The 27,500-nt window shown below is 48.1% G+C and overlaps 1 protein-coding gene across 3 annotated transcripts in view; it reads right to left on the bottom strand.

The window, feature by feature from the left end:
* Positions 1-27,500, bottom strand: part of LOC309382119 (X-linked retinitis pigmentosa GTPase regulator-interacting protein 1-like) — a 92,715-nt gene that overhangs the window by 30,115 nt on the left and 35,100 nt on the right. For all 3 annotated transcript variants that reach the window (XM_081933622.1, XM_081933620.1, XM_081933621.1), the window contains 10 exons: positions 24,413-24,551; positions 20,332-20,648; positions 18,654-18,747; positions 17,675-17,800; positions 14,631-14,736; positions 11,467-11,613; positions 7,077-7,150; positions 4,119-4,249; positions 1,427-1,563; positions 332-505 (listed from right to left, as the gene is read on the bottom strand). In XM_081933622.1, coding sequence (XP_081789748.1) covers positions 332-505; positions 1,427-1,563; positions 4,119-4,249; positions 7,077-7,150; positions 11,467-11,613; positions 14,631-14,736; positions 17,675-17,800; positions 18,654-18,747; positions 20,332-20,648; positions 24,413-24,551 — 1,445 coding nt within the window. The remainder of the gene's footprint in view (positions 1-331; positions 506-1,426; positions 1,564-4,118; positions 4,250-7,076; positions 7,151-11,466; positions 11,614-14,630; positions 14,737-17,674; positions 17,801-18,653; positions 18,748-20,331; positions 20,649-24,412; positions 24,552-27,500) is intronic.

Here is a 27,500-nt window from a genome sequence, read left to right on the forward strand (position 1 = left end):
CACCAGTTGGTGACCTCTGTTAACTAGGAGATGAGAGTTGTTGATATCATGAGAGTTAACTAGGAGATGAGAGTTGTTGATATCATGGACCTTAGCAAATCCTTCCGCATCCTAAGTGTTCATCAATAAGTCCTATGTATATTCAACTGAAATGCAAATTGCAAAATTGGATTCTATCTGAGCTTAACCTCGGAGATAACATTGTTCGTCCAACTAGGGACTTGTAAATATACACTTAGAACAACTTTGTTGCTCATGTAAGATTTTATTTGTATGTATTGCTAATCCTCAAGGGCCCCCATCTTAGATGATGGGGATATTTGGATTGCACCTGATAATCCCGATTGATGCGATGCTGCAAAATGACCATGTTGCGTGTCTTCTCCAGTTCAAACACTGTCTCTGCATGCGCAGCCTCGGCCTCGTGAAGTTGTCGCTTTAGGCTGTCCTGGATGAAGTGTTCGATCTTTTTCTGGTCTCTTTCTGGAATGTCTACTGGCAGGCTCTGGTAGGTAGGTAGGTAGGTAGATAGGTAGGTAGGAAGGAAGGAAGGAAGGAAGGAAGGAGAGGAGAGGAGGAAGGAAGAGAGGGAGGGAGGGAGGAAGGGAAGAAAGGAGTGAGAAAGGGAGGAAGGAAGAGGAAGGGATGGAAGGGGAAAGGAAGGAAAGAAAGACGGAGGGAGGAAGGAAGGGGGAAGGAAGGAGGAAGGAAGGAAGAGAGGAAAGGAGGGAAGAAGGGAAGGAAGGAAGGGGGAAAGAAGGGGTGAGAGAGGGAGGAGGAGAAGGAGGGAAGGGGAAAAGGAAGGGAGGGGAAAGGAAGAAATGGGCAGAGAATGAAGAAAATAGTGAGGGAGGAAGAGAGGGAGGGAGAAAAAGAAGAGAGGGGAAGGAAGGGAGGAAAAGAAGGAAGGAGCAAGGGAGGAAAGGAAAGAAGGTAGGGGGAAAGGATTGAGAAGAAATGGAGGAAAGGAAGGAAGGAAGGAGCGAGGGAGGGAGGGAGGAAAGGGGAAGAAAGGAAGAAGGGGGGAGAGAGATGAAGGAGCGAGGAAAGAAGGAGCAGGGGAATAAGGGGAAGAGAAAGGAAGGAAGGGGGAAGAAAGGAGGGAAGGGAAGAAAGGAAGGGGCAGAAACAGAAAGAAAGCAAAATATGGAATTTAACATGCTTGGAACTGTCAAAACAACTCAACTTGAGGGTTTACCACTCAGGAAACACAATCACTTATTCACTACTCCCTCTAATATCTTGGTATTGTCTGCTTTCCTATTCTGTATTGAAATGTTTTGCAGGTTTGCAAGCCCACTGGCGCTTGTTCACACCCGAGCACTCTTCTCCAATTGAGTTACAGACAAACGGGCTTCCAAACCACCAATCCCTTTCCTCAAACTTTGTTACCTTTGCTGCTCAAGCCGGATTCATAACAACTTACTTGAGTTGTTGAGTTGGGTTGGGTTGGGTTGGGTTGAGTTGGGTTGGACTGAAGTGTTTCCTCCAGCGCCTGGTTTTCCAAGATGGCCACCAGCTCCTGAAAAGAGTCGACTTCCTGTTTCAGAGCATCATTCTGAGCTTGTCGAACAAAAGGAAAAGAATTAGGATAGCTTAAAAGCGTTTAAAAATCCAATCCAAAGTGTTGATTAGATTTGGCCAATCGGCAAACTCTTCATTGAAGATGCTGCATTCTTAGGACGTTGTTGTTATTCTTACATTTTATCAATTAGATTTTTATTTGTTGTGAGTCGCCTTGAGCGTTGTATAGAAAAAAGGTTGGTGTGTGTGTGTGTGGGTGTGTATACATGTGCACATGTCAGGGTAATGATGATTTAATAGCTGACCAGCTGCTGTAAGGCTGCTGTAAGGCTGTAAACCGAGATGATGACATGATCATCTCGGTTTACAACCAAGGGTTACTGCAATGGAGAACTATTTTATATTGTTATGTGTGTCTTGTTTTTTCTGTATTTGTTGTTGTTTTCTGTTTTTAAAGGTTAAAATGTTTAATAAAAGCTATTAAAAAAAAAAGACCATCCCCTAAATAATAATAATAATAATATTTAATGCTTCTAGACCGCCCCCTCTCCCGAAAGGGACTCGGGGCGGTGTACAGTTCATACAAAATATAACAAGATACAATAAAATTAAATATGTACAGTTGCCAGTTGACATGGAGGAGGTTAAAATGCAGTTAAAAGAACTGTACAAAGCAAATATAAAATAAATTCAAACCCCTAAAAACAAATACAGTAAATTAAAAACTCCTAAAATAACCAGATATAATACATTTGCCAGGAGGGACAGTTGGATTATGCCAGGCCTGCTAATCGGAACAGGTGGGTCTTCAGTTTTTGCCGGAAGGAGCGGAGGTCAGAAGTGGATAGACCAGCTTGCCCTGATAGATCAGTCTCACTGGAAAAACACTTAATCTCTCCCCTGGTATAGCTGACAAAATGAGGAGAGCCCGTGGCTTAGAGGTTAATATATCTACCTAATATATAAGTAGCCCAGATTCGAATCCCTGAAGGGTATGGCTAGCTGATAAAAACTAAATAGCTTGAATAGATCTATATAGTCTCTCTTTATTTCTTTGTTAGTAAAATATAAATTCAACACAAAAATAGATAGACCGGTCTCACCGGAAAAACACTTAAGACCGGGTCTTATATTAATTTTAGGGCTTATTTTCAGGTGAAGTCTTATTTTGGGGGGAATTACAGTACTAAATGCATTTGTCTGGCTGATGATCTTAACTAGAGCTTATTTTTGGGGTAGGGCTTATATTACGAGCATCCTGAAAAATCATGCTAGGGTTTATTTTTGGGGAAACACGGTATCTTACTCTGGACAAGTGCTTCTGGGTTGTAAGGATTAGCCGGTGACATCACCCTTGCCTTGGGGATGCCATGTATGTACATTTCAACGAAATCTAGAATCTCATATGACAATGTTTTTCAACCTTGGCTACTCTTTTTATTTATTTTTTTATTCACATAGTTGGTATTCTTCTTTACATTTATCGTTCTTATATATTTATTATTTCCTTTAATAAGTTATAATGTACGATTTGGGTTGCTTTATTTACTATCCCTTCCTCCTTTTGCAACATCTCCTTGTTTTCCCTTTCTTTTCTTCCTCCCTCCCTTCTCTCCTTTCTTCCTTCCTCCTCTCCTTCTCCCTTACCTTTCTCCTACTCCTGCTCTTCCCCTTCCCCTTCCTTCCCTCTCTCCTTCTCTTCCTCTCCTTTCCATCCTCCTTTCCTTACCTCTTTCTTCTTTCCCGTCTTCCTTTCTTTCTCTCCCCTTCTCTCCCTTTCTTTTTCTATTATTGTTGGTGAATATTTCAAAACTCAATTTATGTTTACTTGGGGTGGTATTTCCTTCAGCCCAAATATAATTTAGTATTATTTCTTATTCCCTTACCTTCACTAGTCTAACCTGGTTATGTTTTCCCCCCCTTTATGTCTCGTTCTTGAATATATACGTATATGTTTAATATTTTCTTTTCTGTTTTCCCCTTCTCCCCCCCCCCCCCCCCGCCATGGCTACTCTTAAGATGTGTGAAGTTCAACTCCCATAATTCCCCAGTCAGCCACGACTGTCTGGAGAATTCTGGAAGTTGAAATCCATACCTCTTAAAGCTTGAGAAACAATGTCCTATGAGAAAACTGAACAATTGTAATCCTTACTAGGATATGAACCAGTGGTGGATTGCAGGCGGTACCCCACGGTACAGGCATACCGGAGCCTGACTGGAGCACCAGATATCGTTCCGGTACGGTGCTCTGGAGGGCCCACCCACCCTCCTGAGCTTCTTACTGGTCTATTAAGTTTTTGGCGTTTCCGCGCACAGGCACAGCGCATACAGCGCCTGCGTGACGCTTCGCTGTGTATCTGGACGCAGCTGGCCCGTTCCAACCGTACCGGTTGGAACGGGATCCAGAATCCACCACTGATATGAACCCTGATTTTCCATCATCATTGCTTAGAATTTTCCTCTTGAAACAAAGTAGATATGTTTAGATACCCTCGATCAAAATTTGCATTTTAAAAAATTGATTATGTTTCCCTTGCATTTTGCACAAAGACTCTGCAGTCGCTGCAAGCATCTAGTGTCAACTGATCCCTTACCTTTCTCTTTTTTTAGTTGTTCCTCTAGAATCTCCTTGTCTGCCAAGGCTGAGTTGAGTTGATCTTCCAAAGAAGAAACGTTGTCCTTCTGGGGCACCTGGTCCAGATTTTGGGGTGGAGCATTGATGCAACTGTTGACATAAGGTTGATAGAAAATCAAGGAAAAGTAAGATAGAATAAGAGAACAACGGGACCTTGGAGGTCTTGGTCTGCACTTTTAAGGTATCCCCAAACTCTTAGAGAAGAGCTCAATATGAAGGTGTAATGGACATTATTTCATGTTCCAAAAATCAATTTAATTACTGAATAGAATAGAGTAGGGTAAGGTAGAGTAGAGCTGAATAGAATAGGAACAGAGTAAAATATAAATGGAATAGAATAGAGCAGAGCAGAATAAGACAGAGTGGAGTGGAGTGGAATGGAGAAGAGTAGGGTAGAGTAGAGTAGAGCAGAGCAGAATAGAAATAGAGTAATATATAAATGGAATAGAATAGAGCAGAGCAGAATAGGGTAGAGTGGAGTGGAATGGAGTAGGGTAGGGCAGGGTAGGATAGGGCAGAGCAGAGCAGAGCAGAATAGTAATAGAGTAAAATATAAATGGAATAGAATAGAGCAGAGCAGAGCAGAGCAGAATAGGGTAGAGTGGAGTGGTGTGGAGTAGGGTAGGGTAGGGTAGGGTAGAGCAGAGCAGAACAGGGTAGAGTGGAGTGGTGTAGAGTAGGGTAGGGTAGGGTAGGGTAGAGCAGAGCAGAGCAGAACAGGGTAGAGTGGAGTGGTGTGGAGTAGGGTAGGGTAGGGTAGGGTAGAGCAGAGCAGAGCAGAACAGGGTAGAGTGGAGTGGTGTGGAGTAGGGTAGGGTAGGGTAGGGTAGAGCAGAGCAGAGCAGAACAGGGTAGAGTGGAGTGGTGTGGAGTAGGGTAGGGTAGGGTAGGGTAGAGCAGAGCAGAGCAGAACAGGGTAGAGTGGAGTGGTGTGGAGTAGGGTAGGGTAGGGTAGGGTAGAGCAGAGCAGAGCAGAACAGGGTAGAGTGGAGTGGTGTGGAGTAGGGTAGGGTAGGGTAGGGTAGAGCAGAGCAGAGCAGAACAGGGTAGAGTGGAGTGGTGTGGAGTAGGGTAGGGTAGGGTAGGGTAGAGCAGAGCAGAGCAGAACAGGGTAGAGTGGAGTGGTGTGGAGTAGGGTAGGGTAGGGTAGAGCAGAGCAGAATAGGGTAGAGTGGAGTAGAGTATAGTAGTGTAGTGTAGGGTAGGGTAGGGTAGGATAGAACAGAATAGGAATAGAGTAAAATATAAATGGAATAGAATAGAGCAGAGCAGAATAGGGTGGAGTGGAGTGGAGTAGAGTAGAGTAGAGTAGGGTAGGGTAGGGTAGGATAGAGTAGGATAGGGTACGGTAGAGATAGCGGAGTAGAATAGGAATAGAGGAAAATATAATAGGAATAGAATAGAGCAGAGCAGAATAGGGTAGAGTGGAGTGGAGTAAGGTAGGGTAGGATAGGGTAAGAGAGAGTAGAGCAGAGCAGAGTAGAATAGGAATAGAGTAAAATATAAATGGAATAGAATAGAGCAGAGTTGAGCAGAATAGGAATAGGGTAGTGTAGAGTAGGGTAGAGTAGAGTAGAGTATGGTAGGGTAGGATAAGGTAGAGTAGAGCAGAGTAGAATTAGAATAGAGTAAATATCATAGGAATAGAATAGAGCAGAGCAGAATAGGAATAGGGTAGAGTAGAGTAGGCTAGAGTAAAGTAGGGTAGAGTGGAGTGGAGTAGGGTAGGGTAGGGTAGGGTAAGGCAGAGTAGAGCAGAGCAGAGTAGAATAGGAATAAAGTAAAATATAAATGGAATAGAATAGAACAGAGCAGAATAGGAATAAGGTAGAGTAGAGTAGGGTAGGGTACAGTAGGGTAGGGTAGGGTAGAGTAGGGTAGAGTAGAGTAGAGTAGGGTAGGGTAAGGTAGAGTAGAGTAGAGTAGAGTAGAATAGGAAAAGACTAAAATATAATAGGAATAGAATAGAGCAGAGCAGAATAGGGTGGAGTGGAGTATGGTAGAGTACGTTTAGAGTAGGCTAGGGTAGGGTAGGGTAGAGTAGGGTAGAATAGCGTAGGGTGATAGAATAATAGAAATATAGCAGAGCAGAATAGGAATAGAATAGAATAGAATAGGAATTCTTTATAAGACTTGGAAGGACCTTCGAGGTCTTCTAGTCCAACCCTCTGCTTGTTGTGGTGCGCTGGCGGCCTGTGGAGCTGGCAGCAGAGTCAGACAGTGAGGAGATTGGGGAGGAACATGGGCCAACCCTGGAGTCTGGGGAAATCTTGGACACGGGCTCTGCATCAGAGCCAGAGAGGGGTCCAGGGCCATCTGGGAGTTATGTGCTGCCTCCAGAGTCGGACATCAGTGAGGCAGAGGAACAGGGGAAGCCTGTTCCCAGCGCATGCATGTGCAGAGCTGCCAGAAGGCAAGAAGAGTTAAAACAGAAGGGATGACTCGGGAGTAAGGTTTGGAGGTGATTCCCCCCCCCATAGGACATAAAGAAGGAGCAAAGGCACATGAGCCTTTGCAGGAAGCAACTTGGTTCATGTTGTTTACCTTCTGAAAATACATTTGGACTCTTTGCTCCATGTGGCCTTGCTAAGCTAATTGCCAATTAAGTCTTTGGCAGCGTTTTCAAAGAAGATAAAGGTGGGTGCTTATCAGTCTTACCCCGAAAGACTTTGGCAGCCTACTGTAGGACTCTTTACAACTATTTGGGACTCATTATGGACTGTGAATGAATATCATTCAGAGCCTTTGAAATAAAAAGAGAGTTTTTGGACTTAATTGTGCACGTATCAGGAAGCTGCTCAAGCAGGAAACCCTGTACCAGTTCAGACAAATGGTTGTCCAATCTCTTCTTAAAAACCTCCAGTGTTGGCGCATTATCAACTTCTGGTGGCAAGTTGTTCCGCTGATTGTGTGATACCTGTCCAACAGTCGGTCATAATCCACCTTCAACGAATCTCGTTCTGCTTCCAGATCTTGGATTCTCTCCTGGAACTGAGAAAGCAATAGATGGGATTCTAAGTCTGCCTGGGACTTCAGATCCGAGATCAATTAAAGAGACCAATTAAAAGTACAAAAAGGCCCATTAATAGTAACCTCTGATGACTGGCCCAGATCGGAAACTGGTGGGCTAGGGAATTCAGGGGAGTAGACATCCACACATCTTAATGTTGCCGAGTTTTTAAAAATGCTGGTTTGGATCATCAGAAAGTAAGATACTTTACACTAGCTTAGGTCTCCTTTTACTTCAGATGAAGCGAGGACACTTATGGTTTACTCCAGTGGTGGGATTCCATTTTTTTTACTACCGGTAAAAAAAAATGTCTGTGGGCGTGGCATGGCTTAGTGGGCATGGCATAGTGGGCATGGCTTGGCAGGCGTGGCTTAGTGGGCGTGGCATGGCATGGCTTGGTGGGCGTGGAATGGGATGGCTCGATGGGCATGGCTTGGTGGGCGTGGCTTAGTGGGCATGGCATGGCATGGTGGGCATGGCTTGGCAGGCGTGGCTTAGTGGGCGTGGCATGGCATGGCTTGGTGGGCGTGGAATGGGATGGCTCGATGGGCATGGCTTAGTGGGCATGGCATGGTGGGCATGGCTTGGCAGGCGTGGCTTAGTGGGCGTGGCATGGCATGGCTTGGTGGGCGTGGAATGGGATGGCTCGGTGGGCGTGGCTTAGTGGGCATGGCATGGTGGGCATGGCTTGGCAGGCGTGGCTTAGTGGGCGTGGCATGGCATGGCTTGGTGGGCGTGGAATGGGATGGCTTGATGGGCATGGCTTAGTGGGTGTGGCATGGCATGGCTTGGTGGGCATGACTTGGTGAGCATGGCTTAGTGGGCATGGCATGGTGGGCATGGCTTGGCAGGCATGGCTTAGTGGGCGTGGCATGGCATGGCTTGGTGGGCGTGGCTTGGTGGGCGTGGAATGGGACGGCTTGATGGGCATGACTTGGTGAGCGTGGCTTAGTGGGCATGGCATGGCATGGTGGGCATGGCTTGGCAGGCGTGGCTTAGTGGGCGTGGCATGGCATGGCTTGGTGGGCGTGGAATGGGATGGCTCGATGGGCATGGCTTGGTGGGCGTGGCTTAGTGGGCATGGCATGGTGGGCATGGCTTGGCAGGCGTGGCTTAGTGGGCGTGGCATGGCATGGCTTGGTGGGCGTGGAATGGGATCGCTCGATGGGCATGGCTTGGCAGGCGTGGCTTAGTGGGCGTGGCATGGCATGGCTTGGTGGGCGTGGAATGGGATGGCTTGATGGGCATGACTTGGTGAGCGTGGCTTAGTGGGCATGGCATGGCGGGCATGGCTTGGCAGGCGTGGCTTAGTGGGCGTGGCATGGCATGGCTTGGTGGGCGTGGAATGGGATCGCTCGATGGGCATGGCTTGGTGGGCGTGGCTTAGTGGGCATGGCATGGTGGGCACGGCTTGGCAGGCGTGGCTTAGTGGGCGTGGCATGGCATGGCTTGGTGGGTGTGGAATGCGATGGCTTGATGGGCATGGCTTGGTGGGCGTGGCTTAGTGGGTGTGGCATGGCATGGCTTGATGGGCATGGCTGGGGAAGGATACTGCAAAACCTCCATTTCCACCCCACTCCTGGGGGAAGTATAGTGTAAAATCCTAATCCCCCCCCCCCCCACTAACCTGCTTTCTGTGCAGGGCAACAAAAGAAGACCCGGCCGATCAGCGGGAACTCCGATCATCTGGGAGTCGGGAGGCAGTGAATAGATGGGGGCGGGGCCAGCCAGAGGTGGGATTTTCCAGTTCTCTGAACTACTCGAAATTTCCGCTACCGGTTCTCCAGAACCGGTCAGAACTGGCTGAATACCACCTCTGGTTTCCTCCATGGAGAACTGAATGGAGCAGAACAGATGTGGTGGAGAGAGATGATTCTATAGATACCGGTAGTCCGTGAGTCATGATGACAATTGAGCCGAAAATTTATGTCGCGAAGTGAAATGAGTTTGACGGGTTTGGCCCCATTCTCTTGTCACCGCTGTTCAGTAAATCCTTGCCTTGGTTCAGTTAGTAACATGGTCATTAAGAGAGTCTGGCTTCCCCTTGGGCTTTGCTCATCGGAAGGGTCGCAAAAATGGATCACATGACACACACATGTGGGACCGTCACGAATACGAGCCGGCTGCCAAGTATCTGAATTTTGATCACGTGACCATGGGGATGCTCTCGATGGTCGTAAGTGTGGGGAAATGGTCACGGGTTCTTTTTCACAGAGCCGTTGTCACTTGGAACGGTCCCTCAATGAATGGCTGTAAGTCGGGGACTCTCTTGTAATGGGAGACAAGCAGTGACGTGCAGTCAGGGGAGGCAGGGGAGGCATAGCCTCACCACTGTCATCATGAAAAGAAAAAAAATGTAAAAGGAAAAAGCTGAGCTAGTTGCTGCCTCACTGTGGATGACTCTGCTTAATTGTTTAAAAAAGCCTCTAAAAAAGCGCCCTCTACTATGAGGCAGGAGAACTGCGTGCCTCCTCTAGTCTGACTTTAGGCATTTTATGATCACTCGAGCAAAGTTAAACAAGGGTTAAAAGCCTAAAAATTCATGACGTAGGTGAGGCACGCAGTTCTCCTGCCTCATAGTAGAGGGCGCTCGTTTGGGTGGGGCTTCTTCAGAGGACCCGAGGCAAGAGCAGAGTTGAAATCCTCTCTGAAACAGCTGGAAAAGGTACGTGTGGGTCGGAGGGAGGGGGAGGAATTCAAACTTCAAACTTCAAAGTGTAGTTTGATTGCAGGCAGAGCCACGTTGTCTTTTCAAACCTGTAATCAGTGAAGCTGGGCTGGATCCTTCCGCGGCTGGGGGAAAGTGTGTGTAGTCTAATCCAACTTCTGTGCGTGTGTGTGTGTGTGTGTGTGTGTGTGTGTGTGTTTGAGAGGGGGTGGAGGGAGGGAGATAGGGAGGAAGGAGAGGAAGGGAGAAGAAAAAGAAAGAAGGAAACTTCTTTCCCAAAGGAGAAAAACAAATGCTGTCGCTTTAAATCGGAACTGAGCATGCCTGGCTGTGGAATTCTGGGAGTTGAAGTCCACAAGTCTAAAAAAATTTGAAACCCACCACTGGGTCAGTGCCTCACCAGCCATAAACCTCACCGCACATCACTGGAGACAAGCCATGAAGACTTTTAAGGGGGAATAACCAGAGTTTGAATTGGACCTCGGAGCAAAGCAGCAGTTACTGCAGCAGTCATAAAATGGGCATTACATGGTTTCATCTAGCACAGGGGTGTCAAACTCGCTGCGTCACGTTGCCACCACATGACGTATTGTGATGTTTTTCCCCTTTGCGGAGCTGGGGTGGGCGTGGCCTGCCTGTAACGCATCTGGCCCATAGGCCACCAGTTTGACACCCCTGATCTAGCAGAAAGACCCCAGCACTGTTGCGGCCTGTCAGCCACCGGTCCCTCCAGCAGCCGAATCAGAGGAGGAGGAGGGGTGGGAGTCAGGGTTGGTATCGGGGCAAACTAGGAGCTCCGAGGGAGAAGAGGGAATAGAGCTGGCAGAAAGAGAGAGAGAGAGAGAGGCAGGGGTGGGCTGCTAACGTTACGGCCGGTTCAGAGAACCTCCAAATCCCACCCCTGTCTGGCCCCTCCTACCCTGCCCCTCCCACCCCTCATCTCTCAGGAGTCTCCATGCAGCCCATTTGGGCCTGCACGGAGGCTCATGGAGAGGGAAAAATGGGCCTCCCGGAAAGCCTCCATAGCCCGGGGGAAGAAGTTTTCACCCTCCCAGAGGCTCGAGGAAAGCCTCCAGAGCCCGGGGAAGGCAAAAACGCCCCCACCCACCGTGGTGCAGGAGCCCGACTAGGTCACGCCCACCATGGGCACGTCCACCCAGCAACCGGGCAGAGAACCCGTCTGTCAACCCTCAGATGGAGTCAATAGCTCCCAGGTCTGGAGGTGGCTGATGAAGAAGAGGAGGATCAGCTGGGTCCAGTGCCTGACGCATGGATGCACAGAAGGCAGAGGAGAGGAGAGCAGTGGAAATCTATGGGCTGATCCTTGGGATGGAAGAGCCACCACTGCTAGCGAAGCCCCACCCTAGCTCTGGGTATAAAAGGCAGAGGACGGAGATGAATAGGTGTGGCAGACAACTATTCATCTTCTGGATGGATGGGACTTGTTAGCCTGCAGTGAGAGAGAAACCTTTCGCCAGGGTTGCTGGCGCTGCTAATAAAGGAATCTTGGGAGCTAAGTTGGGGAGCTGGGTCACAACAAGCACTTCGAATCAACTGACTCTTCCCATGGATCTTTACAGGTAGCCCCCGGGGAACATGCGTGGCTGTAGTCAATCCGCACTTCCTCACCTCGTCCAGCATTCCCCGCAAGGGTGAAAGGATTTCCAGTCGGCTTTCCAGCACGGTCACCTTCTGGGTCTTCTCCTTGAGGTTGGCATTCAGATCATCCAGCTGAGCCAGCAAGGCTTCGCTGGCTGACCTCAAGGCATCTTGGTTCTGGTGTAGACAAGAAGAGAAGAAAGGGTGGAGGGGCTCATAAGAGCTGGTCTCCAGGACGGCCTAGGAGCGCCATTTTTAGACCTACTGCTCAAAAAATAATGAATGAGAAAGATCTTCGCTGGAGGTGAACCTCCTTCTAGAAGAGAGCAGGTTATAAGTTCAAGAGGACAAGAAGGACTGATTTTCTTCTGTACATCTAAAGGTAAAGGTAAAAGTTCCCCTTGCACATATGTGCTAGTCGTTCCTGACTCTACGGGGCGATGCTCATCTCCGTTTCAAAGCCGAAGAGCCAGCATTGTCCGAAGACATCTCCGTGGTCATGTGGCCAGCATGACTAAACGCCAAAGACGCACGGAACGCTGTTACCTACCCACCAAAGGTGGTCCCTATTTTTCTACTTGCATTTTTACATGCTTTCGAATTGCTAGGTTGGCAGAAGCTAAGACAAGTAATGGGAGCTCACTCAGTTATGAGTGAGGGATCCAAACCACTGAACTGCTGACCTTTCTGATCGACAAACTCAGCGTCTTAGCCACTGAGCCACTGGGTCTGTACATTTCCCAGTGTCAAATCCAGCATTTCTTACAAGAATCCTGTTGCTATGAAAGTGTGTGTGTGTGTGTGTGTCTGTGTGTGTCTATCTCTCTGTCTTTCTCTGTCTCTCTCTGCCTCTTTCTCTGTCTCTCTCTCTCTGACTCTGTCTCTCTCTCTCTCTTTCTCTCTCTGTCTCTTTCTCTCTCTCTGTCTGTCTCTCTCTGTGTCTCTGTCTCTCTCTCTCTGTCTCTTTCTCTTTCTCTCTCTGTCTGTCTCTCTCTGTAGAAATTAGAAATTTAATTTGTTAGCCGCTCCCTCTCCACAAGGGACTCGGGGCGGCGTACAATAAAATATACATACATACATATAAACATAAAATACATACATATACATACATATACATACATGCATGGAGGAGGTAATAATTAAAAATACATTACATTAATAATAATAAAAATTTGTCATTAAAAATACCCCAAAATAATAATACAATTTAAAAAGGACTGTCAGGAGGAAAAGGATAAACTACGGCTGTGTCTCTCTCTCTCTGTCTCTTTCTCTTTCTCTCTGTCTGTCTCTGTCCCCCCCCTCTCTGTCTGTCTCTCTCTCTGTCTGTCTGTCTCTTTCTTTGTCCCTCTCTTTCTGTCTCTCTCCTTCTGTGTCTGTCTCTGTCTCTCTCTGTCTGTCTCTCTCTTTCTCTGTCTGTCTCTCTCTGTTTCTCTCTGTCTGTCTCTCTCTCTCTCTCTCTGACTCTTTCTCTGTCTCTCTGTCTCTCTGTCTCTCTTTCTTCGTCTATATCTCTTTCTCTGTCTCTCTCTCTCTGTCTCTCTCTTTGTCTCTTTCTCTCTCTGTCTCTCTCCCTCCCCCCCTCTTCTTCCCCATCATTCCCAGAAATAGAGACTGTTGAATATCCGTGTGATGCCCAACAGCACTTAACTTTCAAGCAGAGGTCCAACTTGTTTTACAGAATGTAGAAACAGGAACGTTCCTAACCCTGGAAAATGTGCAATAAAAAAAAAGGGTGGATGGATTAAGAATTAACAAAAGGTGGACTTGTAGGAGCTCAGCACAAAGGACGGTGATCAGAATGTTTAAGAAAGGAGAAGAGACCTTGGAGGAAAAACTCTTTTAAGTTTAGCAGAGAACACGGTGAAGAAAGTGGCAGGAAGTCCTCAAGGGACGCTGAAGAGCAACTTCCTCACCCTTTTTAAACACATTTTCAGAAGTTCCACAGTTCTGTTCCAAAGTCCAATGGGTTAGCATATATTCCATGAAAATACCAATAAGAAGAGAATATCGAAGCTCAGGGTTGATTTGTGGGGATCTCTGGTGCTCTCTAAGGGTGTTTGTTTTCTTCCAAATGTTTCATTACTCAACTAGGTAATATCACCCGTGTTGATTGTCAGAATATTCATGAACTGGAATAGGACGTAGCAACAGGTCAGCCATTGGGGACTGGCTGGAATAGGACATGGTAACAAGGTCAGCCAATGTATAGGCATGGCAACTGGGTCAGCCAATGGGAACTACCGTATTTTTTTGGAGTATAAGACACACTGGAGTATAAGACATTCCAAGATTTTGAAGAGGCAAATTTTAAAAGAAAAGGTTTTGCACTGTGCAGACCTCCCAAAAAACGGCCCATTTTTCGCTGAAAACCACCCTATCTTTTTTTAAAAGAGGCATGAAAAGCCTTTAGGAGGCTTGTAGAGTGCTACTGGGGGGTGCCCCTCCCAAAAATGAGCAAAAAATGGCTCATTATTTTTTTTTTTTTTTGCAAAAATGGGCCCGTTTTTTGTCAATAAAAGAGCATGCATAGCCTTTAGGAGGCTTGTAGAGTGCTCCTGGGGGCTGGGGCAAAACTGAGCAAAAAAACCAGCCCATTTTTTGCTCATTTCTGCCCTCCCCAGCCCCCAGGAGCACTCTGAAAGCCTCCTAAAGGCAATGCACGGCCATTTTGGTGAAGGGGGCGGGGTTTCAGGAGGCAAAAAAATGCTGTATTCAGTGTATAAGACGCACCCAGATTTTCAGCCTCTTTTTTGAGGGAAAAAGGTGCACCTTATACTCCGAAAAATACGATATTTGGTGACTGAGAGTCATGCCAGACGGCTTGGAGCCTGGGCGTGGCTTACCTATGTAGCTCTGAGTCTGCGCAAGAGAACTAATCTAGTCTGCTCTCTGAATTAAAACTGGAAACCCATCTCTCCTCTCTACCGTTGGAAGAATTTGCTGTTGGTATTATACATTTACTCGTGTGTTATTATGTATATAAAGAAGTTAATGAATCCCGCTGAATCAGTTTATCTGTGTGTGTTTTCTGGATTTGATTTTTGCAACAAACTCTGACATTGATGTTACCTATTGCCTACCTAATCTCATTACGGATGACGTTACCTAGTAGGGTAATGAAACGTCTGCCAGAAAACAACCAAGCTCAGAGAGAACCGAGGGCCCCACTCTGCGAAGGCACCAGGATTTACCTCATGCAAGACAGTAATCTGAGCTTTGGAGATCACCAGCTCTGAATTCTTCTCCCATAACAGCTTCTGCAGCCGAATCAGCTCCACGTTCTTCTGGATGGCAGCTCTGTTGAGCGAGAGGAACAAGCTGGTATTGATCAGTGAGTTCTTCCCACCACGCAAACGCACAACCAGGCCCATCTGTACAAAATCAATACCGTATTTTTCGGAGTAAAAGAGGGTGAAAATTTGGGCGCATCTTATACACTGAATGTTGCTGAAGCCCTGCACACCTGTTGGCCCCCACCCTTCTGTTTTACACCTGTTCCAGGCTGCAGGGATCGCCACGGCACATCACCACCCATTACCACCTCTGCGTGTCGCGTTTTCCGCCTCCGCATGTAACATTTTCAGCCTCTGCACACTCTGTTTTAGATCCGTTCCGGGCTGCAAGGATTGCCACAGCCCATTGCCGCCGATCGCTGCCTCGGTGTGTTACATTTTTGGCCTTGGTGTATTGCATTTTCGGCTTCCGCACACCTCATTTTTGGCCTCCATGCGTCACATTTTTTTGGGTGGTTTCAGCCAGCGGGGATTGGCGGCGGCTATAATGTGCTGAAGCTGACCAGGCTGTTTGCTATTTGCTGCAAGGAAACTAGCCAGATAAATACTGATGGATGCTGGTAGGCAGAGGCAGAATTTTTTTTCTTAGGTTTTCTCCCCAAAAACTAATGTGCGTCTTATACCCCGAAGCGTCTTATACTCCGGAAAATATGGTAGCTTGAGAAAAGATTTCTTACTGACCGGGTACTAAAACTCTGAGATAAAATAGTCTCAAGGAATGTCCTGCTAACCTACACCGGCCTGAAGGAATTTGATATTATACAGGTAATCCTCAACCTGATCACAATTGAAAGTTTCTTTTGCTAAGTGAGACAGATGCTAAGTGAATTTTGCCCCGTTTTACGACCTTCCTTGCCACGGTTGTTAAGCGAATCACCGCAGTTGTTAAGTTAGTCACGCGGTTGTGAAGTCAATCTGGTTTCCCTGTTGACGTCGCTTATCCGAAAGTTGCAAAAGGGGATTGCATGGCCCCGGGACGCTGCAACGGTCATAAGCGTGAACCAGTTGCCAAGCGTCTGAATTTTGATGACGTGACCATGGGGATGCTGCAGAGGTCGTAACTGGGGGAAAATGGTCATAAGTCACTTTTTTCAATGCCGTTGTAACTTTGAACGGTCACTAAAGGAACTGTTACAAGTTGGACGCCTTTATTTCCTTGTCTCAATTTATATATATATATATATATATATATATATATATATATATATATATATATATATATATATATATATATATATATATATATATATATATATATATATATATATATGTTTTGTATTTGTGCTGATAAGTAAATAAAGGGAGACTAGTATAGATCTATTTCAAGCTATTTAGCTCTCATCAGCTAGCCATACCCTTACTGGGATTAGAACCTGGGCTGTATTACATATTAAGCAGGAGTCTTAGCCACTATGCCACAGGCTCTCCTCCTTATCAGCTGAGCCAGGGAAATAGGTATGTATTTGTGTTACAACCCCTGGTATGCCCTAATATATAAATATATATAAAGCCCCCAATTTTCAAAAAGCTGCCTAGCCTTCACAGGTCAATTTCACTCCTCTAAAACCAAACACCAGAAACTACAACCGCACCCAGCTTTGAAATTCTGCTTCAGTTGCATTTATCAATGAAAACAGAAGAAGAATCAAAAGCGCCCTAGAAAACAAGGTTGGGGAAGATAATATGCATGGAATATTAATCAGAATAATGGAATAATAGAATAGCAAATTAACCGAATATGAGTTATGAAGGGACCTTGGAGGTCTTCTAGCCCAGGGGTCACCAAACTTTCGGACCTCAGGGACCACTAAATTCATAATTTTAAATCGCACGGACCACTAATATGATCTGCCTAATGACTGGCTAGGTGGGGGTGGCCAAGTCGATGTCACTCACGTCGAGGGGCGCTTCGCTGACCTCTACTTGCCCCTCCCCTCCCAGCCACTCCTCGCCTGCCCACCCGGGCTCCTTAGGGCCCCAATCGGAAGCAGTTGCTGGAGCTAAACAACCATTACGAGAAAGAGTTGGCAAAAGAGCTCAGCTCAAATTAGATCTGACCGAGAAGGAGGTTCAGCAGAAGCATCTCACTGAGGACTAGGAGCATTCCAAGCAGAGGGAAGACCTGCAGGAGTGCAAGGCCTGCCACCGGTGCCTGGAGGCTCAGCGGGCTGAGATGGTCAGCCAGTTCCAGGCCATGATGCAATCCCACTGAAACAAGGCCCTCTGGCTCTTCGCCACTAGTGGCACTTCCCTCCAGCCTTTGCCCAAAGCCCTGCACACGGAGACCAAAGCAGACCCCGAGTCGGAATTTCTACCCCCCCCTCCGACCAGTGGCGGGTTACAGCCGGTACGTCCCGGTACGGGCGTACCGGTGCCTGCTGGGAGCACCAGGTACTGTTATAGTACGCTGCTCCGGAGGGCCACCCACCTGCCCACTCTCCTTACCTGTATTTGACCTAACTGGGCCATTTGCTCATGCACACGGAGCGAACGGCGCCTGCGCAACGCTCCACCGAGCAGCTGGAGCATTGTGGGCGGTGGGTGCGCATGCGCGCGCTGCGCCCTTGCACTTGTGGACGCCCGGCCCCGTTGCAGCGTACTGGTTGCAATGGGATCCGGAACCCACCACTGCCTCTGACCCACAGAAAAAGACCCCGAAGGGGGAGACTCTCTACAGCAACACAAACGTTCATTGCACGTATCCTTCCCAGGGGCTGTAGTTTGAGGACCCCTGATTTAGTGCAATGTAAAAAATGCAAATAATTTTTGTCGTGGACCACCAGTTGGTGACCTAGCTCGACCTTGCTGCTTAGGCAGGAAACCCTATACCATTTCACAACCTCTGGAGGCAAGTCGTTCCACTGATTAATTATTCTAAGTATTATAGGTGCAAAGAATCCTAGATCAAATCCATTGAGGGAGATAAGAGAAGCGAACTTTACCGGTATTCCTGCAAATTTAGGTAGCTTTTCTGAGTGTGAATGTATTCCAGATCAATTTCTTTATCAGGTGTGAAACTCAGCAACTCATGTTCCTTGTCCAACTCAGCCAACACAAGACTGTGGGTCCTGAAATAAGAATCAAGGCAGAAATAAAAAAAAAATGTTTTTCACGTATTAATAGGAAGGAGAGAAGAAAAGAAGAGAGGTTTCTAAAATGCAGGCTGCTGTTTTAAAGATTGATCTTTTTTTTTCTTGCAGGCTAAACAATATTTTTTGAAAAGAAAATTAATTATTAATTATTATTTTTATAACTCAAGGTAGAGAAGGTACCTAATATTCCTTCCGTTCTTATTTTCCCCAGAATAACAGTTCTATAAAGTGACCAGGGTTGAGAGAAAGTGATTGGCCCAAAGTCATCCAGGAGTCTTTCATACTTAAGATGTGACTAGAACTCACCATCTCCTGGTGATTGGTCCAAAGTTAACCACTCAACTTTCATGCCTAAAATGGACTAGAACTTACAGTCTCCTGATGATTGGCTCAGACATCCAGCTGACTTTCATGCCGAAGGCGGGACCAGAACTCACTATCTCCAGTGATTGGTCCAAAGTTAACCAGTCAACTTTCATGCCTAAGATGGGACTAGAACTTACAGTCTCCTGATGATTGGCTCAAAGACATCCAGTTGACTTTCATGCCGAAGGCGGGACTAGAACTAACCATCTCCAGTGATTGGTCCAAAGTTAACCAGTCAACTTTCATGCCTAAAATGGGACTAGAACTTACAGTCTCCTAATGATTGGCTCAAAGACACCCAGTTGACTTTGATGCCGAAGGCGGGACCAGAACTCACTGTCATCTGATGATTGGATTAAAGTCACTTAGGCACCTTTTGTGCTTAAAACAAGACTAGAAATCACAGTCACCTGGTGATTGGCTCAAAATTGGCTTTCATACTTAAGGTGGGACTAGAACTCACAGTCTTTCGGTTTCTGCCTGGGATCTTTCCAGAACGTCATCATCAGCATATCGGGGAGAGACTGGCCTGACTGTCGTTCTTGATATCTGCATCTCTGTCGCCCCCCCAAAAAGAAACAAAGAGAAAAGGATGGAATGATGGCCATGTTCTTGAATCTCTATAGACTTCCCATCATTCAACAAAGACATAGTGTTGGAAGAAATATTCATCTGGTTCAGTTCCAAGCAAGAAAGAAAGAAAGGCACTGGAGACAAAATTTCATATGTTTCATTGTACGCCGCCCCGAGTCCTTCGGGAGAGGGTGCGGCTAAGAAATAAATATTTATTATTATTTATTATTATTATTAAAATGGAAACTGGAGGCTATTTGGAAAGTGGGTCCATTTATTGATGAAGCAGAACCACCAACCACATGTGATTTTAGGGACAGCTGACCACACGGAGTTGAGAGTGGGGGGTATTTATACCTTCTCTTCGGTTTGCACTTGAGCTTCCTGTTCCTGTGCAAGGGCATGTGTTCTATTGGCTGTCGTCAGACTCCCAGGCAGGGATGGGATTCAGCCGTTTCGGACCGGTTCGGGTGAACCGGTAGCTCCAACGATCAGCTGGGAGCAAATGGTTCGCTCCGACGAGCAGGTTATCCCGCTCGCCTGCCCCGGCACTTTACTTACCTATATCTTCTCAGATGATTCGCGCGGCAGAGCTGATTGCCGCGCCTCAGCTGTGTTACTCCCCAGAAGTAACGTGGAAGGTGAATTTTGGTAAAACTGCATTCCCCGCAAAACACACGATCACCAAATCGGTTGTTAAATCAGCAGGATCCCACCACTGCTCCTATGATACCATGTACAAATCCTAGTTTGTCTGAGCTAAGTTTGTTTGAAGTTTGGGCTGATGCAATGAAGGGGCTTGTTGGGCAATTCCTATTGTGGCTGAGGGCTTTGTTGGATCTTTGGTGAGGGTATTTGCTTATGAATAGAACTAGCTATCTGTCAGGCCTGCAGCCATATTCCTCTTGAATCTTTGGCCTGCCCCACTTTCTATTATTCTACTATGCTTTTTCTATTGTGGGAAAATGGGAGGGGGGATTGTACGGAGTTAGATGCTATGTAGCCAAAACAAAATTCCTTCTAGAAAACCAAGGTCATTTTTTGTCTCTGCACCTCTGCACTTGATCGGAACGTATGGGTGGAACTGCCAGCATGGCAGTGGGAGATTAGATCATGTGATGGGCTTGTGGGCGTGGGGGCAAGATCTTGAAGTTTCAAATGGGTGGGGAAAACTGGGAAGCTTTCAGATTTGGGTTTTCCCAGATGTGCCAACAAGGCTCTCTTAATAAATTGGAACTTTGAGCAATACTTTGCCTTGGACTCTGATTTACTTTTGGATGCTCTTTGGAACCCTGACGCTATCTTTTTATCTCTGACATCTGCTGTGGGCTATTAAGGAAGAGGAGGGCTGCTTTCCAAGAGCACGTTTCTCCATTTCTCATCCAGGGAAATATAATATTTTGCCTTTTCTTAAAATAGTTCATTCTTCTAAGAGAGGGGTGGGTACTCACTTCCTACAATAGCATCCATAGAAAGTCCTCTTGACGACTTCCAAGGACCATCTGATGCTCTTATTCAACTTAGAACCTTCCCAGCGATGGACACATCAAGCTCTCCAACCTTCTTACCTTTGTGTGTCTTCTTGGGCCCTTGTCTGGGAGAGGTATGCGGCCGTCGAACGCCCGTGTTGACCTTGGCTGTGATGTGGCCATAGGGACAGTGACGGCTGCAGCCCTGCAGTTGTAGCTGCTGCTTGTAGAAGAGCAGGTGACTCCTCAAACGCTGGTTGAGACGTTCCAGATCCCAAACCCGTTCCTGCATCTCTTCCAGGCCCTCTTCCAAGTCCAGGTTCCGCACCGGGTTTTGAATGAAACTTCCGGGTCTCCTGTCCTGGCTTTCCCGTTGTGCTCGGTCATGACTCAGTTTTGAGAGTTTGGTGCCCATCCTGGAGGAGCAAGGAAAGAACATCCAGTCTTGGCCTTCCCAGGGAGTGTGGTTGTTGTAGGAGGACCTTTACAGATTAACTTGGAAGCAGAGGTGGGTTGCTACCTGTTTGCACTGGTCTGGGCGAACTGGTAGTGGCAATTACAACTGGGACACCAAACCAATAGGGACAGCAGGCTTCCCATGCCTCCAAACTGGTTCCCCAGTCGCCGCGGCATGTATTTTTGACATTTTTAATGTTCTACCCATAAGCAGACCTATTTACAGGCAACTGTGCATGCGCGGGGAGTGGGCATCGAACCGGCAGTAATGCTGGCAGAAACCCACCTCGGGTTGGAAGGGACCTTGTACGTCATCAACTCCAACCCTCCTCCCTCCCAAGCAGGAGATTCTACACCATTTCTGACAAATGGCGATCCAATCTCTTCCTGAAAGCTTCCAGTGATGAAGCCCCCACAACTTCTGAAGGCAACTTCTGTTCCATTGGTTGATTGTTCTCACTGTCAGAAAGTTTTTCCTTATTTCTAGGTTGAATCTCTCCTTGGTCAGTTTCCATCCATTATTCCTTGTCTGGCCTTCAGGTGCTTTGGAAAATAGCTTGATCCCTTCCTCTCTTACAACAGTCTCCCAAATGTTGGAAGACTGCTATCATGTCTCCCTTGGTCCTTCTCTTCACTACACTAGCCATGCCCAGTTCCTGCAACCGGTCATCATATGTTTACCTTGAACTGTCTACCGTGGACCTCACCCCATTCCTAAGAGGTCCGCAAAGGGGGCATGTATAAGCGCACCCGCATGCTTAATATCCCTGTCCTACTGTCTCCATCTATTTGCATTCATGTCTTTCATTTATATCCATGTTTATATTTATACCTGCTATCTTGTACATGTTTGATAAACCAATAACAAATAAGATAAAATAAAATAATAAAATAAATAAAATAAAATACAATTTTATTCAAGTCCTGATGGGTTCTTGCATCCCTGGCCGGGATCCGCTCTTGCAGCTGTTGTAGCCAGCAAAGGCTTGAGCGGGAGAAATAGGATGCCACCGTCAAGGCCCGTACCGCCCAGGCGGCTGCCTGGTGGCCCCATTGGAGGACCTGGTCCGCTCACCTGTCCTCCGGTTTGAGGATATCTTCTTGTGCCCCTGGCATCGTAGTGTTAGTGTACAGAGCGGCTATAGGGGCATCGATTCTGGGCCACAACAGTGACTTGTTGAGAGTTTTAAAAATGCCTGCCATTGGCTGAGGGAGCTGGTCCAGATGTGGGGGTAGACCATTGTCGATGAATCGTATCCACAAACAGTTGCGGAGCCGGGATGACATCAGCTTCCATCTTGTGTTCGGTAAACCAAACACTGGTTGACTGAGCCTGCAGAGGGGGCTCCTTTGCCACTTGATCCCCCACCAAAGACGAGGCCTTGGCCTTACACAATAGGGGGTAAACAAATTGGACGGAAAGAGGCCAGTGTAGGTGGGTTTGTCAGGAACAGGCCCTTCCTCCTCTGACAGGTCGGCCTCCCTCATCACCCCTTCCTCCGAGGCTGGGGCGGGGCAGTGGTCAGGCTCAGGTGGTGGAGGCTGGTCCGTAGGAACAGCGCCCCCCCCCGTGTGGGGTGTTGCCCGAGGAAGTCCCACCTGTGGGCCTGTGGCCTTTTCCTTCAACCCTGCCGCGATGCCCTGCTTTATAGCCTCCGCTATAATGTCTTGGAACCCCGATGGCATAGTTGGTACAGTGGGTGGGGTGTACAAGGTCACCAAGGGGGTCACGGTCTCTTCTGGATGTAGACCAGCCACTGTAGGAGTGAAGGTGGCTTCTGCACTGCTACCTTGCCAACGAGTGTCAGAATTGCCCCAAAGCCATGATGTATTGATGGGCAACATAGGACTGAATGGGCCCTGGCACATTCTCAGTTGGAGTGGAAGCAAGGCTGGTTGGCTAGGAGCCCTTGCTTCCTTGTCTGGGTGGTGGGCAGGGATCCCTGGGGCCTCCGAGTGCTTGCCTTTGGATGAGGCCTTATGGGACTTTTTGGTCTTCGACCCTTTGCTGTCAGAGGAAAAGCCCTTGTTGGTACCAGTGGTCCCCTGGGAGGTAGCAGGCCTGGAGGGGGAAAGGATGGTCTGGGCCACTGCAAAGAGACCTTGGTCGGGCTCCATTGTGCTCCTGCCAGTCTCTGGGCTACCCAGATCCACCATGCTGCTGTCGGCCATGTGGAGAAACAGGGAGGATCAGCACAAAATGGCTACTGTGGTGTGGCTCTGCCCACCTTCCAAAATGGCATTCACGCCTTTTTAAGTCTCCCGCTGGGCCAGTCAGCACTCTGCGGGCTGCACTGCCGCTCTCGGTGCTTCGGTGCCTGTCTGCCTGCTGTCTTAGGAGCTTCTCGTGGCTCCGCGGCTTCCTGCCTCACCCCACGCTTTCGCGCCTCCTCCAAAGCCTCACTGTGTGCCGGGAAGTGGAGGCGCATTTAATCTGCGCTGCCCTACCGCTGCGCGGCAAAAGGGCTCCTTCCCCAACTCAGGAGGCTGCTAAGGCCCATGAAACAATCGCCTCAGTTGCAACAGCAGTTCATTTTTCTGTGAGGCGTTTTAATCAGTATGGGGAAGAATTAACTCCCTGTCAGAGCGAGTCTTCCCGGCAGCCAGGCTTTAGAGCCCTGGATCTGGCAGTACTCACAGTCAATGCAAGCAGGAATTTCCAAAATTATTTAAATTAATCGTAGCAATATATATGAGAAATGGAATGGATAACAAGACCGTCCCAGAGTGGACTGAGTCGGAAACTGGGTGGTACCACTCATGGAGGCGGGTTATATAGGGGGTTAATTAATTAGTAATCAGACTCAGTCCAATCAGAGCACGGACAGTGTCAACCCATGCATGGATGCTATCTCCACCCTTGTTGAGAATCTCTACAGACTTTTAGCTATACAATTTGGGTTGAACACCTCTTGAATGAGGTAGGAGTAGAAATGGATTTCCAGAGGAAAAAAATGCAGACTAAGGGAACCAAGAGCTCCACTCAGGTGACCCTGAGGACACAGAGAAACCTCCAAGTCCAAGATCCTCTAAAAGGATGCAAATGAACAGCTGTCTACAAGGAATACAAATCCTTCCATTCCCCACCATCCAGGCAGAGCTGAAGAAGCTTCTTGGATGAGAAGCGATACTGTCAGGCCTGCAGCCAGTTCCTTTTAGGATCTTTGGCCCGCCACACTAATATTATTTTCTACTATGCTGTTTCATTAGTGGGGAATTGGCAGGGGGAATAGTAAGGAGTAGAATGTGTTGTTGTCAAAATAAAATTCCTTTCTAGAAACCAAGGTCATCTTTTGTTCTCAACACCTCTGTGCCTGACCAGAACTGGATAGGTGGAACTGCCAGTGTGGCAGTGGAAGATTGGACCATGTGATGGACTTGTGGGTGTGGGGGCAAGATCATGAACTTTCAACTGGGTGGGAAAACCCAGGAAGCTTTCAGATTCGGGTTTCCACAGATGTGCCAACATGTCTCTCTTAATAAATTGGAACTTTGAGGAATACGTTGTCTTGGACTCTGATTTAATTTTGGATGATATTTGGAACGCTGACATCTTTATAGAAAAAAAACCAGAAAGTCCAGTTGCTTCCTGAAAAAAGCACCTTTGGGACCACAAGCGAATTAATGACCATACCGTCAATGGTTGTAAGTCTATCAGAAAGATCCCCAGGGTTTTATCCAACGGATAAACATGTTTAATAAATTTGCACGTTACCCCTAGTACCTTTTGATCTTGTTCTCTTGCTTTTGAGTGAGTTCTTTGAGTACCAAATGCTCATCCCAAAGCCGTAGAAAATTGTCGGCCAACTCTGCCCGGCTCACTCGGTTGATCTGGTGACGAGTCTTTGCTAACAAGCTCGACCCTGGACGAGGAAAGACGAGAAGGCAATAATTACATCTGGACTGGAAACCAAGGGGAAGAAATGTAAAATTAGGGAGTATCTGGCATTTCCTCCTTAGCTCACGCAGAAACAAATCGGATTGCTTCTTGATTTCTCCAAGTAATAATAATAATAATAATAAAAAATATTTATTTCTTAGCCGCACCCTCTCCCGCAGGACTCGGGGCGGCGTACAATGAAACATATGAAATAAATATGTGGACAAAACAAACATATGACAAAGACATGTACCGAGACACACACACAAGGAGGAGGTCGGCTGATAAATAAAAACAATTAAAATACAGTATTTAAAAACCCCTAGATAATTAAATATAATTAAAATACCCATTTAAAAACCCGTCAGGAGCGATATGGTTGGATCAAAGTTCGAAGTTCAAAGTTGAGCCAGGCCAGCTGCTTGGAATAGGTGGGTCTTAAGCTTAATACGAAAGGAGCGGAGGTCAGAGGTATTCCTAATATCCGGAGGGAGGTCATTCCACAGGGCTGGGCCCGCCACAGAGAAGGCTCTACTCCTAGGCGCCACCCCCCGACACTGTCTAGTGGACGGCACCTGGAGGAGGCCCTCTCTGTGCGAGCGAATTGGTCGCAGGGATGTATGGGGCAGAATACGATCCCGCAAGTAACTAGGTCCTGAGCCATGGAGCGCTTTAAAGATTGTTATCAAAACCTTGAAACGCACCCGATAGACCACAGGAAGCCAGTGCAGCTCGCGCAGGAACGGTGTCACATGGGAGTACCTAGTACTCCCCATAATTACCCGCGCGGCTGCGTTCTGGACCAACTGTAGCCTCCGGGTGCATTTCAAGGGAAGCCCCATGTAGAGAGCGTTACAGTAGTCCAAGCGAGACGTCACCAGCGCATGAGTGACTGTGCGTAAAGCGTCCCGGTCCAGTAGGGGGCGCAATTGGCGCACCAGGCGAACCTGGTGGAACGCCCCCCTTGCCACGGCTGTCACATGGTCATCCATGGACAGCCGGGCATCCAGGAGGACGCCCAAATTGCACGCCCGCTCCACGGGGGCAAGTTGAATACCCCCAATGGCCAATGATGGAATTAATTGGCTGAACCGGGGAGCTGGTACCCACAGCCACTCCGTCTTGGAGGGGTTGAGCTTGAGTCGGTTGTCATCCATCCAGATCCATACGGCTTCCACACACCGGGACATCACTTTGATGGCCTCGTTGGGGTGGTTCGGGGTGGAAAAGTACAGCTGAGTATCATCAGCATACAGATGGTATCCCACCCCGAAACCACGGATGATCTCACCCAGCGGCTTCATATATGTGTTGAACAGGAGTGGCGAGAGGACCGACCCCTGTGGCACCCCACAAGTAAGGGGGTGTAGGGTCGACCTCTCTTCTCCTGCCAACACACGCTGCGTCCGGTCAGAAAGGTAGGAGCCGAACCACCGCAAAACGGTGCCCCGGACCCCCAACCCCTCCAGCCGGCGCAGCAGGATACCATGGTCGATGGTATCAAAAGCCGCCGAGAGGTCTAATAGGAAAAGGAAAGAGGAACAACCTCTATCTCTGGCCCTCCAGAGATCATCCACCAACGCGACCAAGGCCGTCTCCGTGCTGTGACCGGGGCGGAAGCCGGACTGGCGCGGGTCTAGATAATCATTTTCCTCCAGATGTCGTGGAAACTGGTAGGCCACCACACTCTCTACAACCTTCGCCAAAAAGGGAAGGTTGGAGACAGGACGATAATTGGCCAGCTCCAAAGGGTCCAGGGAAGGCTTCTTGAGCAAGGGTCTCACCACCGCCTCTTTCAAGGCAGCCGGGAGAGACCCCTCGCTCAGCGAAGCATTCACTAGGCCCAGGAGCCAGTCTCGTGTAACCTCCCAGGATGCCAGTACAAGCCAGGAGGGGCACGGGTCCAATAAACATGTGGTGGGTCGCAGTCGTCCACGCAATCTGTCCAAATCCTCGATGGCAACCAAGTCAAACTCCTCCCAGATCGATTCCTCAAGACTCGCCATGGACGTCTCCATTGGATCACTGACAGGAACCCAATCTCTCCGGATTTGAGCGATTTTATCCTGCAGATATTTCCCAAATTCCTCTGCCCTGCCCTGTAGAGGGGCCTCCCGCGGCCTCTGAAACAAGAGGGAGCGGGACACCCGAAACAGGGCGGCAGGGCGGTTCTCCGCGGATGCAATGAGAGTGGCACAATATTGGCGTTTGGTCACTCTCAATGCCACAAGGTACGTCCTTAAATGGGCTCGTGCCTGTGTTCGATCAAATTCGGAGCGAGAGGATCTCCAACGACTCTCTAGACGTCTCTTGCGGCATTTCATCACCCTTAGCTCCTCGGTAAACCAAGGGGCTAGGGTGGATCGTTGCCGCCGGAGAGGCCGCAAAGGCGCCACCCGGTTCAAGGCCCCAGTAGTTGCATTATTCCACGCAACTACCAGGTCCTCTACCCGGGGGCGGGTCAAGGTTACAGGAGGTGGCCCAAGCTCCGTCTGGAACCTATCAGGTTCCATCAGGTGCCTGGGGCGGAACCATCTGGAACTTTCCGGTTCCGCCTCCCCGCAGCGGGAGGTAGCACCAGGGAAGTCAAGACGAAGGAGTGAGTGATCTGACCATGACAGGGGAGTGATGGTTAAGTCCCCTCCTCCCAGATCACTCAGCCACTGGCCAGAGACAAAAACAAGGTCCAGAGTGTGTCCTCCCTCGTGTGTTGGGCCCTGAATCACTTGAGTCAGGTCCATGGCTGTCATGGAAGCCATGAACTCCCGAACCCCCTCTGATGCTTCTCCCATCGATGGCAGGTTAAAATCCCCCATCACTAAAAGTTTGGGGGTCTCGACTGCCACCGATGCGATCAGCTCGAGGAGTTCGGGCAGGGCCGCTGATGTATAGCGAGGAGCCAGGTATACTATCAGCAGGCCCAACTGTCTCC

This window comes from Natrix helvetica (genome assembly GCF_964273705.1).
Source record: "Natrix helvetica genome assembly, chromosome: Z".
NCBI lineage: Eukaryota > Metazoa > Chordata > Lepidosauria > Squamata > Natricidae > Natrix > Natrix helvetica.